Below are 14983 nucleotides of genomic sequence, written 5' to 3'. Positions count from 1 at the left end.
TAAAACCTCCCCTAAAGTTTGATGTAGCTGTATCAACACATCCTGCCAGGGCCACACAGCCAGGATCAGTCCTGTGTGATGATAGTCAAACATGAGTCATGGTTCCAGCTGCTAGTGGGAACCTACTTTTCTGAAATATCTCACAGACTTATATGAAAGCTGAATTCAAGGGCCAGTGACAATTATGTTTTCAGTTTTTGATCTGACTAGATCTCACGTTGTGCCTCTTTAAAAGCAGACCTTTTCTTAACCTACTAAAGCTTAGGTGCCTGTTCTCACTTTTCAGCTCAGCAGCATTCAAACGTGGGTTAGGCTGCTGAGACACTCAGTCCAACTACTGCCCTTTTCTTTCTACGCCACAGAAATCATACAGTGCCCAAGTACCTGAAGAACAAGCATTGCGCTTACGCTGTATGAGCCATTTGTAGCACTCACCCTCCTTAGGCCTGGAGTAGTATTTGCCGAAGGCATTGTCTTTGGGTATATCTGGGTACAGAAATCTCAGTGGATTTTCAGGAATGTTTTCAGCTGCCATCACTTTGTAGTTGCGAATGATATCGGGGAAAGTAACAGCGGAGAGCTCCTTCTTGGTGTATGGCTCTACCGAATGGAACTGGGGCTCTGCAGATGAGAGACACAGCAACTCTTAAAGGTGGTTTCAAAGCTTTTTCTAAAATTGCCCAGAAAAGCTGCAGCCACTTCCACAAATTCAAAGGTCATGTGAGCAAAGGGCTTACCTGGATGACACCTGCTGTGCTGCAGGTAAATATTTAATGACTGTCAAAGGGAGCACAGTTGTTTTGTGGGGTAGGAAGGCATATGGGGGAAGGGTATAGTGATGGCCCTTCGTGTATTTTATATTCAGAATGACTGAGGTGACCTGTCTGTGGAAATTAGCTGCAATATTTAATTAACTAATTAAAGTTGTGCTACCTTTTCAATCTTCTTTCAAATTATGTCGTTCAAACTCTTATTGCCTATTAGGAAGTTTGAGCCTAGTATACCACTTGGGGCTCTGATGAATCATGAAAAGAGACAATACCTCCCTGAATGCTCTGAATACTATCACCCTTCTTTGCTCAATTTTTGGATGCCTCGGGTATACAGGCAGTGAAGGGAAAGAAGTCATTCAAGGAAGTTCAGCAGTTTCTCTTCCAGCTGTTGTAGGTTTTGGGCTCATCCAAGTGAAGTGTCAACAGCTGCAGCATCCTGGCAGGTGGGGTTGATTTAAGTAGTATGAGAAGGGAAGAACCCTGATTGGATAAAAGGGAGATTATATCTTTTTACAGCTTTTAAGCCTCCAGACTTCCTTGAAAGAGGGTGAGAGAGTAGCCCAGCTAACTGAATAACCAAGCTCTTCATCTATCCTCTTTCTGCAAATAGGAGGAAGGAGAACTGCTAGGAAAATTAAGTAAGTGAATATTTGTTTTCCCCCCCTTACCGGGGGAGAATGTGGTAAAGATGTGTTGGACCATGAGTTAAAGAAAGCTGTTTGAGAAAAGTGTTGCACACAAGGTGAAGTTGTGGGAAAGAATGATAGTACAGAGGGCTGAATGTGGTTGTAGTCAACTTTTCTTGGGAGAGAAATCTCTGATAGGGAAGGTGATAACAGGTTTGGAGGGAGATGCAGGTATTTATGTACTAAAGGTGTCTTGCTAAAAGAGGCCCTAAGGAGGCAGGGGAGGCAGCCTAGGCAGTTTGTCCTCAATGAACTTCCAGGCCAGAAGGAGTACCTGGGAAGTGTTGCTAATCCCAGCTGAAACCCTGAACAATCCACTGTGTGGCTTAAGAACTACACCAAGTAAGGCATGTGTTGGCTATGGCTTGTGGCCTGTTGCTTGTAAGGGTGGGGACCGCTCAGGTGGTGTATTGTATTGGTTCTCAGTGTGAAAGAGAAGAGCGTGAAGGCTTCTTGTTCTGATGTAAGCTTATATTTTGAAGACAAGACGTTCTCTGTTACTGACTTACCAATTTGAGATCCTTCTACCCAAGTAAATGTGATTGCTCCCTCTCTGCTGCTTTCACTGAATCTTAGTAAAAACGTTCCTGGACTCTGGTCCTTCAATAAAGCACGTTCCTTCTCTTTACTGATGAAACCCATGATGCAGCTGTAATGTTGAAAAGAAAAAGCTGAGTTTACTCCTCAACAAAAATCTAAGCTGTGCTGGGCTAGATAGCAAAGCTAAAGTACTTGTAAAAGCCTCCCAGAGGGCTTTGTCCTGTGGATGGCTATGAAGTTAGCAGTTGGACTGACAGGCTAGAGCTGCCCTGTGGAAGCCATGAATTGCCACAGCTTCTCTCAGCACTCTTCCTTTTGCCTGGTGGCTTATACAATCATTTTTCTGAGCTTAGTATAAAAGAGATTGCCTTTTCCTGTCAAAACTGGGCTGTGGAAGCAGAAGTGAAGTTATGTGTGTGCAACATCATCAGATCCCAGCTAGCAGTTTTAACTTCAAAAGCGTATTAAGGAACAGTTGTTTCTCCTCTTTGGCTGATGAAACAAAGTCTGCCAGCTACTAGATTGCATCATACAGATGTGGGTTTTGTTTTATTCCTTGTACACGTTTCCTAGAGGAGCTGTTAAGTTTGTGTGATTTTCAACCCTCCAAATACAACTATGCTTAGCAAATGTGTAGGCAAGGAGGCTGGTGTGGTAATTCTAAGAAATGGATTGGTCTGAATAGGTGCTGTGGAGGGAGTTGTACAAGCCAGCGCTAGGGCAAAACCTGGTCAAACCCCAACGGCTTTTTTTAAAAGGTCAGAATTTCTTTGCACTGCTGCTTATTCCTCAAAATACTCCATCGATTAATGAAGTTTTGAGTACTACTTGGAAAGTACTACTGCTACTTTCCTTCTATGCATTAAATTAGGAAAAGTGGTTTTTGCACAAAAACTACTAAATAGTCATGATTTTTCTTGGGAATTTCAGGTGCTGTAAGCTGGCCTGTTTTACATGTTTTGGGGGTTTTATGGGGTTTTTGGGTGTGGCTTTTGTTTTAAATGGCATGCTTTAGGTAACAAATCTGTTGGGTAGCAACTGTATGGTGTATAATAATAATCTTTAGCCTTCCCATCCCTCAAATATTAAGAAAGGCAAGTGATCTTGAGGCTGTTCTTTTTTTAGGTCTTGAGACCTATTCTTTTGTATACAAGTGGAACCTGTATCCTAACGAATACTATAGATCTGTCTCTTTCCCACTTGAGTATCTTTGCAGTTTGCAAGAGGTTTCCCTTTTTGCCTGCCTAGAAAACAAAGACCTGTGACTATCCAACAATGCCAGCTAAGAGAAGAAAAACTAATAGCACTAAATCTCTAGTTTTGATTATATTTCTGGATTTAACTTGCACTACTTTTTTCTCTTAAACCCTAAACAGGGAATTGCTCTCATAACCGAGAGCAATGAGTAATGTTCTTCAAGGCTGTATACTATCAAAGCCACATGCTAAACCAATTCTGTACCCAGCCATGGTGATGAGGAACACCGGATGAGAGAGAACTGCAACTCTGCTTCAGTAGTGGTGGCAAAAGATCCTGCTGCACTGGAATCTGCTTAGCTAAGAAATATGTAGGCTTTGGGCAGTGAAACAAGGCTTGTACTATAAAGGGCTTCAACAGAACTCATCTGGAGCTAGGGGGTAATAATTTGAAACCGGCTGCTGAACACAACTAGGCAGAGCAATCTTGCTGTTGTAGATCCTGCAAACTCGTGGGATACTAGGATGCTCTGCTGTGAGTGTGCCTCTGACTGGGTGCCTTAATGTGGCTAAACCTAAAATGCAGGATTGTGACTCTGGCTGAACCTGTTTCTGGCAGCAGTTAACTTTTGCTTCTAGTATTACTGATTTCCAAAGTAACTAGCCAGTATCAAAAGGAAAATGGAGCTGGTTTTCCATCTGGCAGTGTCTTACTAATTACTATGTTAAAATCAGTAAAGACTACTCTCTGGACTCATAGTGCAGATACAGTTCAGACTCTGGCTGCTGCCACCTAGAGGAGGTTCACAATATGTTTCCTTGTGGGAAGGTTTTTAGTGTGTGTGGTTTTTTGAAGATGGATGATCATTTTATGACTTAAACTTTGTAGTTTTAGTCCTTCCTGTCAAACACAAAAGAGGCTCTGTTCTACGGTGTGGAAAGAACCTACTTATAGTGAGAGCGGAGGCAAAAAAAAAAAAATTAACATTCAAAGCCTTGCTCTGTGACTCCAATGGGACAGCTTGGTTATCTGATGCTTTTGCTTTAAGCAATTGCCTCATTAAAGACTTCCTCACTGTTAGAATTCATTTGGCTCAGATTTTTCTGGTTGCAAGTTCCGCTTTATTGGATCCAAGGTATCTGCACAAACAACTTCCCAACCTGAGGATGCAACTGCTAGCCTAAATGAAAGGTCTGAGGCAATGACCACATCTTTAACTTCACTCAGGTCTTACCCATCATTCCAGAGACACAGGAGGTGTTTCTTAATAAGCTCCAGGATTCCCTCAATCCACAGCCAAAAGGGGAAATTTTTATCATTTATATTTTCCTGAAATTCAGAATATGGGAAGGCAGGGGTGGGAGAGGGGAGAACAGGGATAACGAAACATGAGTTTTGTTAAATAGAGAGGAAGCAAGCTCTCAATCCTTCCAGTATCTACTTGTTCTTGTATTTTTCTCCCCTTCTTTCTTCTTTCCCACCACCCTTGTATTCTCTTATGATCTGCCTCCTTCCTGTTTCCCTACTCCAGAAGGACAGAAACTATTGGGAATGAAGCATATATTGAACCTTAAGGCAAGAGGCAATGTGAGAGAAATGCCTGTCTGAGCCTACAGTACCCACAAACATTTGATCTGTTGTTTCTCATGCAACAACACTGGTCTAAGAGCAGACAAAAGGCTCTGGTTCCTGCCTGGGCACTGTCCTTGTTGGAGCTCTTGGACATCCAAACCCATCCCATGGGGCTTTCAACCAGGCTGGCTAGCAGAACTAGAGACACTTTCTGTTCAGACTCAGATTTCAGTTCCTCACAAGACACTCATTAATGAACTTGACTGCTTGTAGGTGACCAGAGCTTCGCCTCTTCCCCTGGAGTCTGCTCCTCTCTGCTGTCATCTCCTGTTTATCTATACCAGTTTAGGGTCTAAAGACGAAGAAAGTGTGAAGAGGAGTCCTGTCTTTCTGCACCCAGGGTTATGAAATCTCACGATTTGGCTTTCTGCTATCATGCTGACCCTCTTGGCTGCCCTGTGCTAATCCTCACCCTAATCCAGTTGCCCCTGGTCTGGGAAATGTCCTTCACTATGACAAAGAGGCATTGCTCATCTTGCTGGTTGGGGTTTTTTTTGACACTTTCTGTGATAGTTAACATGGAAAACTATTCTATTAATAGCAATTACATTAATAATAATGAAGATGCTGTGTTTGAAAGATGCATTTTTCTATATAGTTTACATGGCTCAAAAGCAATCTCAAAATCATCTCTTCCTGGCTATTACAAGCACTTTTTCCTCCTGCTTTTGCTACTTTAACCTCAGCACCAAAACCTCCCACAACTGTGTAAGCTCTAGAATAATTAGGGTAAACTATTGATAAAGACAGAGCCCTGAAAAAAAAAAAACCACATGAAAAAACAAAACAAGACAAAGCTCCCACTTCCATCTCCAATTTTAAACTAACTTCATACCTTGCAGAATCTTGTCCAAGGAATAAGGCCATCATGAGATCCTCCACTTGTTGGCCCTGAACAGAATAAATAGGCTTCCGTCATGTTCCATAAGTTACTTAGTAAGACTGAAAGGAAAGTACTTAGAGCACCAGGTTCTGAGTGTTTATTTACAACTCTGAGCTGTTGGACTAAAAAGAAATGCAAGACTGCAGTATTTTCATGGCTAGTGCAGGGAGAGCTTGCAGACTTCCCCTCTGGAGAAGTTTGCTGTATGAGAATGACCAAGTAATTAAACAGATCTTGTGTAATGGTAACAAATTCATTATGACACTTCATATGCTGTGCTACAGCTAACACTTGCCAGTTTCAAAAGGCTTCCAGGAGGGAGGTGGAAATCTTGTATACCTCTTCTCCAGTAAAACAAGAAAACTTCAACCCATAAGCTTTTCTGTAGGAGCTCAGCAGGCCCTACATCATCTTTCTGAGGTTAAGCACTTGCCTGTCTCAATTCTGGTGGCCTGTAGGTTTTTGCCCCAGAAACTCTTGACTGCCCCAACCACAGCCTCCTCTCATCCCTGTTGCAATCATTTCTCCCCTGCCTTGTTATTATGTCAATGATGTTTCATAACCACATCAAAACCACAAAAAAAAATCCTATGCGGTGACTACAGTAGCTAAAGCTTTGCAGACCCTGACTGTATTCAGATCCAAATTCTTTTCCTACAGATCATGCTATAGATTTCAATAAAGTCAGAAATATGCTACTTTTCCCTCATCTCTCTAAAAATAAATTGGGTTAGGGAACTTGTTTCTGATGCTGCTAGTGTTGGAGACCAAGATTCTGTCAACTTTCACATCACAAAAACAGCAAACAAGTTGTATCCTGGTACCTTGTTAGATTCTATGTCCCCTTGCACCAAGAGATCCTGAATATACAGTGTTTCAGCTACCTGGATTTTTTCAGTAGTGAAATACTTCCAGCTGTAGAGATATGATTAAAATAGCATCCCTACTGTTCCCAGAGCTTGACAAAGAATCTCTGAAGTTCTGAAATGCAAGTTGACCACAGAAATATGTCAGTGGTCACTTTGTCTTCATGATGGTTAACTAGACCAACAAAAATTATTCTCATTGCAGGATTCTGAAAGGTAATCTATTCAATCAGTAAGCTTTTTGTCAGATCTTACGTCCTGGAGAAACTAGGGGAAGGGAATTAGAGACTGGAATGCTGTACTTACCACTTAGACCCACTAAAGTCAAAACTCTTTAAATATAAATGCTTCCTGAAACTTAAGGATTAGTGGAATATACTGAATCAACATTATTTTTATCTAGGGTCTACTATGCAAACTCAGTAGCTGTGTCAAGTGCTCTGCCTATGGGGCAAACTGAGAAGGAGTTTGGAAAACAAAACTCATGGCTGATTAGGCTTTCACTAAGGACTCTTGCCTGAGAGATGTTCAATTTGATACCCTTTAATTGTTTCATCATGTTTGCACTTTGATATTGCAACTGTGTTTATGCAGATAGAGTAAACCCCTGCTGTAGTTCCTGGCACGCATGAAGTTAAAATTAATGGGAAGGATTTTAAAAAAACCAAAACAAAACCAAAAAATGCCAAGAAACAACCACTTCACAGATTGACTAAACATGTGCATTACTTCAGTAGCTCTTCAAAAGGCAGAAGTAGCCCCAGTTTGCACTACCCTAATGGACAGAACTCCTAAGTTAGAACTACAGGTTGTTTTTTTTAGTGACCTGACATTCATTTGCAAATTCTACCATATTGAAAACTGGAAAACACTTCATTACTATAAAGTGATTTTTTTTGGGGGGGTAGGGGGATGAAGGGGGTGAGGAGGTGTGAGAAGAAATGAAAACTTAAAATAGATTGCAGAAAAGATGTAGAATCAACTTCAATTCAAACAGGCCATGTGCTTGTTCAGTAGAAACAAAAGGCTTAAAGCAATGGAAGGAGACCATACCAAGTAGCTTCTCTCCCAGCATGCTCAGTTGATCTGCATTAAGTCCTCTCTTTGTTACAGAAGAAAACTGCCAACTCAGAACTTCAGAAAGTTTAGACCACTTTGCGTAAGGTGGATTCAGAAAGAAGGACAAGTTCTAAAATGGAAGTGAAAAATACAATATACAGTTAACAAACACTGATTTTTGGAATCCCACTTGACCTTACAAAAGTGTATTGCCAAAACAGAATGCAGATTTAAGAATCTATGTCAGCTTGAGATGACTCGAGACAACTCTGGAATAGCAGGCTGCTATTCTGACAGGAACTCTTCACCAAGAAAAGCAATCTCTGGGACTTTGCTTTGCCCACATCTTGTCCCAGTGAGTAGACTTCCTAGATTACTCATTGTATTTGAATTCTTGAACGTTTATTTGGCTTCTCACTGTAGTGTATATACTGAACACTGTGCAATATCCTTATGTGGGTTTCAAACATTGCTCTGTTTAGGATAGGGGACGTAAGTCATTGTGCCTCTCTACACCTGAAAGCCATTAAGAGTCATATGCATGGAAAAAAATGCAGCAGCCATTTGTATACAGACAATGCTTGAAAATTACACATAGTATTTCTAATACTTTTTTTTGCAAATACCTTGGGATCAGTAGACAGCATATTGAACCATAAGATAGAAGCCCATCCACTTGGAAGCTGGCTCACGTTTGAGATCACAACAATGGGAAGGGATGTGGTCTGAAAGGGACACAAAAGGAAACGTGTCAGACTATCCTGTACCCCTGTCCCAGTCCTCATCTAGATTACCCACGAACATGTTTCCGCTGTAATCCCTTGCTTGCGTGGTCTTAATTCTTTCACTTGAAGTTTGTATGTAGGGGAGAAAGTGTTGGTATAATGAAGTACTAGAGAGACTCAGGTGATTTTTGTCTGATAAAGACTTCAACTTAGTGTCAGTTATAATAGCACTGATAGTAACAGAATTCATGGCATATTGCTTCTGAAATAAATGGAAACTGACACCTAGAGAACTTAAAACACAGGGTTTGTTATCAGATACTTTGCAAAGTGCATCTACTCTTATCTACCCACACATTTGATAGCATTCTCACTGTATGTGTGTATACAGAGATGTTGTGAAGTGTCATTCATATATTTTGAAGTAACTGAAAGTGTTTGATAACCAAGTATTTGGGGGAAAAAAAAAGAAAGTTTACATTGTCAGCATGAGTGACATACAGGAATTTAAGTCCATGTCTGTTTCATCTAAGACATACCTCTAGGTCTATTACCAAGCCAGGCTGGCACAGCTGTGTCTCAAAACTCAGAGAGTGAAGCTCTTCTGTTACAATGAGAGGACCCTTTGAAGAAAAAAGTAATAAAACAGAAAACCTTTCAGGGACTGAAAATTGCTTGGGGGAAGGTAAGAGGATTTATTATGGGGGAGAAACCTTTTCTGCCCAAGGTTACTTGCTCTGGACCTCAGAAACAGTTTACAGGTCAAAGTCAAGTGACAATGCTAACTTCCTAAACTGTTACTCTCTAGACACCTTTTTTTTTTTTTTTGGCTCCTACCTTGAAGCCACAGAAAAATCTGTCCTTGTCAGAAAGTCCTGTTAAAGCTAGGCACCAATGATGGAGAGTCCTGATGGACACCATTCTAGCATTAGTTCTCATTTGTAGATACCACCTACATGGATTGTTTCCTAGAAACACTGAACTCCTCTCCTATTGGTCTGTCATCCTGTGTGTTTTTGCTCATTACTGAGCAGAGCATTGTCTTAAATGCCTGAATGCTTTTTTAATATTCTGCAAAGGCTTTATGAACAAAGTTAGTGCTTCTTACCTCATTTGTTCTGCTACCTGCATTTTTCTGTTCTTTCAGTTGCTGCAAACAAACAAAAACCCCGGTTACTTGTTTACCTTGGCCACAAATGCAAGTGGTAGGGGATGCAAATGTTTGCATGTTCTAGTTGTTTGACTGTATGCAAACTTGCTGCACTAGTGTCTGATCCGATTTGGTTCTAAGCTGCAAAAGCCAAAAGATTAAACTATGGGTAACTACTATTCTTTTATCTTTTTACTATTAATCTGTGAAAATACATACTGCACCCTTATGTTACAATGCATTTATGTAAGCGGCCTTCTAAGAACAGAAACAGTGTGAACTCAGGAAGGATTGGATGAAATACTGGTTTATCAAAATACCCCTCTGAATTGGACAATAAACTCCAAACAGTGTCTGTTCTGGACAATGAAAGGAGGGAGGGAGAATTCCATGTTCACTGTTTCAGGACTTGCCTCTTTCATTTCCTGTTGTAATGATGAAACCCATCTGATTTATCTCACAATCTGCAGATTGAAAGTGTTGTATAGTTTGCCGAAGGCACCAAATTTCTTGTAGCTGCCCCCTCCTATTTAATTTTCCTATTTCTGTTTCAAAGCTCTTTAGACTATTCTAAACTTTCCTACCTATGGGCCTTCCTCTGAAAGGCCCAAAACAGCATTTCAGGCTGCTTTTTCTTTCTCCTCCAAAGAACTCATTGCAACATAAGCTGTATGGCAGCAAATACTTGTTTGCCTTTCTGGCCCTATTTCAGTGACAAATGCAGTAACATTTCAACTGGAACAGGCCAAAGATTTCAAAAAGGGAAGAACAAAGAGAGATATGTTCACAGTTCCTCTTATACAAAACTAAATGGTGACTTCAATAACAAAAGCAATTTCTCTCCTTTCTACCATGTCTTCTACCCACACAATTAGATGGATGTCAATAAAAGAAAAAAATCCCCTACCAAGTGCCTGAATTCTGCTGCTAGACTTCCATTAGTAGATTCTTCCATGTTCATTACTTTTGTGTTTGTTCCCAAAATATTAAATTTCCTGAACCTTCACAAAGAGAGAGAGAAGAATTAAGGGTCTCTAATTCATTGAAAGAACCCAATATTAATATACCAAACTGTAATGCCACGTACCCTTTGACTGAGTTCTTCTCACTTACGTCTCTGTCAAAAAAAAAAAAAAGACAACTATTTTAAAAATTCTGCCACAGACAGAAAATGTGGGTGTTTGTTTTAGTAGCTGAGAACTGGTAACGTGCTTCTGTGAAATCTTTTGTGCAGAAGAGGAGGCAATTAGTTCAAACAGTCAAAATAAATATTGTGTTATATAGGCTATCTACTGAGGCGCAAATTTTGCTATGGGGGCTTTATAGTCAAAGCAAGCCCCTTCTTTTACTACATAGGCTTTAACTCTTGCTCTGAGGAAAAAAAATTATACAGCACTGTCATTCTATATCTGCTTTCAAACCATACAGCTTCTTGAATAAATTGCTGTGTCACTTGAATCAGTTTTCCCGCCACTCCAGATTTTACTGAGTTGCATTATATCTGGTGCACTTCTCAAAGCCTCAGCTCCCACATCCACGTAAGAATTTACTTTCCCCCACTCCATGAAAGTTTCTGGACAGAATGCCCCCTAAAGACTCGAATGGGAAGACAAAAACTCACCTGCTTTCTTAAAAGCACGTACCCCTTTCATGACCTTACAGCCACTGTCATTATTTTGGAGAGCCTGTTATATTTCTTTCCCTGCCCTTAAAGCAAATGCTGAGGCCCTCTGTACTTACGACATGTCTCTAACGGCAGAGAGATATTTAGAGTAAGGGCATGGGTAAGACAAAGGGAGGCTGTACCTGCTGTCACGGGGAACCAGCCTGCTCCTGGCCAACTCAACATTTGAAATATGACTGCCTTTTGGATTTCTGAACACGGGGCCTGCTTACCATTAACATACATAGCGATGAGAAAAATGCAACGTACTTATCAAACAGAACTTTCACTTTCAAGTTGTAGTTCAATTCCTGCAATTTCACCAGCAATCTGGAAAGAGAAAGGGTTGTGGTTGGGTTTTTTTTTTTAAATTACTCCAATTGCAAAAAACAGGTTCTCTCCTATTGCACTGCTTATCACAGGTATATTTAAGCTGCACAACTTGGGGCCACACACAGGCTCCAAGCTTGCTCCACACAAGATGGCACAGATGTAGTGACAGGATAAATTAGCAAGGTCTGTAGACACTGATCCCATGTCCTGATTTAGAGAGGAAACTAGATGGACAAATGAGTTATTCTTTTACATGAGAAAGCGGTCTGTATGTGTCTTCTGCCGTTTGGTTGTGCTTCTTGTACACTCAATACCCCCACTTCTGGTAAAGGGTCAAAGCTAAATGGAAGTTAAACTTTGCTAGAAGAAATCCCCCTGCCACATGGCACTTTCTTTCTCTTCCTCCTGACCTCAGCACTGAGGCTATACTGCAAGATGTGCAATCCTCTTGGCTGTAGAAGCCAATGACATGAAAAACTTACCACAAAACAAGAAGGGGGAAGGGGAAAACATACCTCAGCTTTACTGTAAACTGTACTCCTGTCTTCAGGACTAATGGCCTCTGAGGATGTGTTGGCATGCAAGGCTGCCTCTCTACCACAAAGGAGCTATGGAAAGAAGAAATTGAAGGTGCTTTGATTTATCAATGTTGTCTTTAAGGAATAAGAAATTACATAAAAGGTGAACTTCAAAAGAATGGTAATTTACCAGTAGTACTGTACTCTTTATTAATTTGGTTTCAATCTATAGAGAAGTCTGTGCATTGGTTTCTATCACTTGTATCAATGGGTCTAGAAATATTGCAAGTATGAAGTGATTTGGTAAGGTTTGGCTTTTCCTAAATACATTGATAGGGAGGGAGAATGCTACCTCAAACCTCTCTGAAATCAAACAGCATGTAAATACTGTGATGCAACTAGCATAATCCAAGTGAGGACTGTTGCTTTGTTTGCCATTCCCAGTGCTGTGAGACAATGCTATATAACAACACATAAAGCCCAAGAGCTAGATGAGCTATCTGGGGATTTGATGAGGGCTAGCTAACCCCATGAAGCAAATTCCTCAGGCTAACCTGTTCTGATACACCCCAAACTGTTGTAGTCTTGGGCACCTTTTATGTAGTACTGTGCTGTGTAGACGTAAATCCTTAAGTATTTCTATTGTTACCGAGTCCTAGACAGCATGGACATTTTTCCTGGACTCCTCCATGGAGACAGGCAAGACAACTATAAATGGCAGCTTATAGATAAACAGCAGATGGACTTCTAGAACTCTTACTCATTGCTTTCACTTCATTGAAAAGCAGTACCTGTGTTCTCCAATTGAAGGTTAGTGGTCAAAGCATCTGAATGGTACTCTGAAAACCTTGGGTTCTAGCCCCCCCCCGCCTCAGTGTGTTACCTACTGTATCTAAGTCCCTGTTCTTATCGCTAGTTTCAAGCCTTCTGCAGCATGAATTTTTGTCTACAGTATCTTTATAGAATTGGAGTCTGATCTTATGTGGGGCAACTAACAGCTAGAGTAACTTGGCTCATAAGAGATGGTACAGAGATAGGGCTGGCCTCTCTGTGCTGGAGACAAATAGGATGTGTCCAGAGACAGAGGGTTGGAGAATCCAGGGTGTATTTATCCTGGGCATAGCTTGGTGCAGATGGCTTCTTGCCTCCATTTACTTGAACTTTGCAGGGCTGAAGCTTAAAGCAAGAAATGGACTAACAGATGAGGAGTTTGATTCTGTAACTAATGCATATTGTATCATAGCTCCTGCTAACTTAAATGATGACTGATCACAAACTTTCTGTGGGCCTAAACCTGTGGAAACCCTAGGTAGGGTAAAACTCACATCATTTAGTTTAATGTTTCTGACAAACTTAAAACCTCAGAAAATGCAAAGTTAGCATGCGGGAAATATTGAGGGAACAGAAGGGAAGGTGCTCTCCATCCATTTATTCATGCAAACACAAAAAGACTCTTCTTGTTTGTTACCTCTGGATGAGTTGCTTGAAAAGACTGTATGTTCGGTCCTGCAGAACTTGTTTATTTTTTGTGATGGGATCAGGGTCATAGGTAAACTTCTGTTCTAGTTCCTCAAGCTTTTTGAGCTGCTGACGAACTTGCTGTAGACTTTCAGCAACGATGGTGAACCTACAATTACACAATCTTATTACATTTAGCATGTTTTTGTATTGTAACAATGCTGAGACACCATCCAGGTGACAGTCCCTGTGGAATAGGCAGTGCACAGAGAACACTTCTGACTTATTGGAAAATGTGGTGAAGCAAACAAAATCAATGAAATGTAGTTATGCTGTGACAGAATGAAAATGTGTAATAGAAATAATCAGTATATTTCACAGATCTGCTGTTCCTTCACAACATGTGTCAAGTTCCCGTCCAATGCAGTTTTTGACTAGAGACTTACCAGTTCTGTAGCTGGTCAAGACAGGCATTGGGTGGGCCACCAATACATGCAGTCTGTTGCCTGTATTTCCACTCTACCAGCTCCTCGTTAATAAGAGCACTCTGTGTATGCTCTGTGGTGTTCAGCAGCTGTACTATCTTGTTCACCACTTCCTATAGAGAATATTAAATCATTCTGTTTATTAAAAATACTTGATACAGGAAAGCTAAGTGCTGTTTTTGCAGAGTTTTGCAAGACCGATAGGATTAGCTAGGACCTCAAAGTAATTGTTTCAGTCAACAGAAGCTGTTTTCTAAAAACACCTGCTTATTTTAGTTGGAGTATTTGCTAGATTAAGTGGAAAAAAAAATGGAGAAGCAAAGCATATTCAGGACTGTTGAATTCTGAAGAGCCAGCGTCTCACATCTATGTATGTACCAAGTGTGTATCTGGGATGATCCAGTGCTTGCTGTAGCCTTGAGCACTGCAGTGAGAGTGAGCACGTTTAATATAGCTGCAAACTCTTTAATCTGTGCTTTCCTCAAGAACATGACTATTGGTATGACACTTGTTCACTCTCATTGCTCTTCTAGCTTTACCTGACAGAGCTTGGTAAAAGTTTTTAAAAGAGAAATAAAATTCCTTACAGTGATTCCAGATTGCCAGTCAGGATGGAAAGAATAAAATCACAGTTCAACCAACAGTAGTAGAAAAGTTTTCTTTTATATAATTTATGTCAACCTAATGAAAATTAACGTGTTCAAAAAGAAGTGCTGTTGCCTTCTGAAAGAAAACTTGAGCACTACCTTTCTCTTGAGGTCCAGGGATAAAAACATCTTCTTGAGATTCATCTGTTCTTTCTTATATTCTTCCTGTGGCACACCGTTGGGCTCATGCTCTGTAAAGTAAGTCCAAATTGTGAAGGTGAGGCTGAAGGAGTGATGAAGTATGGGTAGGGGAAACACTGGGGGGAGGAGAGGACCTGCCTGGCTAATGTCAAGTGAAGTATATCTTTAAAGCTTAAGGGAGGAAATATTTACTGCCTCCTAGATTTTTTTCAATTCCTTCTTTCCCT

General features: G+C 40.7%; 1 protein-coding gene across 1 annotated transcript in view; it reads right to left on the bottom strand.

The window, feature by feature from the left end:
* The window catches only part of STAT1 (signal transducer and activator of transcription 1), a 27246-nt gene that overhangs the window by 4356 nt on the left and 7907 nt on the right, over positions 1 to 14983 (bottom strand). Inside the window, exons 7-21 of the mRNA XM_009643594.2 lie at positions 14715 to 14806; positions 13930 to 14081; positions 13494 to 13652; positions 12023 to 12115; positions 11445 to 11504; positions 10599 to 10628; positions 10419 to 10512; positions 9470 to 9511; positions 8901 to 8984; positions 8263 to 8361; positions 7631 to 7766; positions 5664 to 5719; positions 4431 to 4525; positions 1969 to 2108; positions 436 to 621 (exon numbers count right to left, since the gene is read on the bottom strand). Of these exons, the coding sequence (XP_009641889.1) occupies positions 436 to 621; positions 1969 to 2108; positions 4431 to 4525; positions 5664 to 5719; positions 7631 to 7766; positions 8263 to 8361; positions 8901 to 8984; positions 9470 to 9511; positions 10419 to 10512; positions 10599 to 10628; positions 11445 to 11504; positions 12023 to 12115; positions 13494 to 13652; positions 13930 to 14081; positions 14715 to 14806 (1518 nt within the window). The remainder of the gene's footprint in view (positions 1 to 435; positions 622 to 1968; positions 2109 to 4430; positions 4526 to 5663; positions 5720 to 7630; positions 7767 to 8262; positions 8362 to 8900; positions 8985 to 9469; positions 9512 to 10418; positions 10513 to 10598; positions 10629 to 11444; positions 11505 to 12022; positions 12116 to 13493; positions 13653 to 13929; positions 14082 to 14714; positions 14807 to 14983) is intronic.

Source organism: Egretta garzetta, unplaced genomic scaffold (genome assembly GCF_000687185.1).
Source record: "Egretta garzetta isolate BGI_Z169 unplaced genomic scaffold, ASM68718v1 scaffold297, whole genome shotgun sequence".
Lineage (NCBI taxonomy): Eukaryota > Metazoa > Chordata > Aves > Pelecaniformes > Ardeidae > Egretta > Egretta garzetta.
Note: the sequence above shows the minus strand (reverse complement) of the source record. Positions and strands in the feature narration are given on the sequence as shown.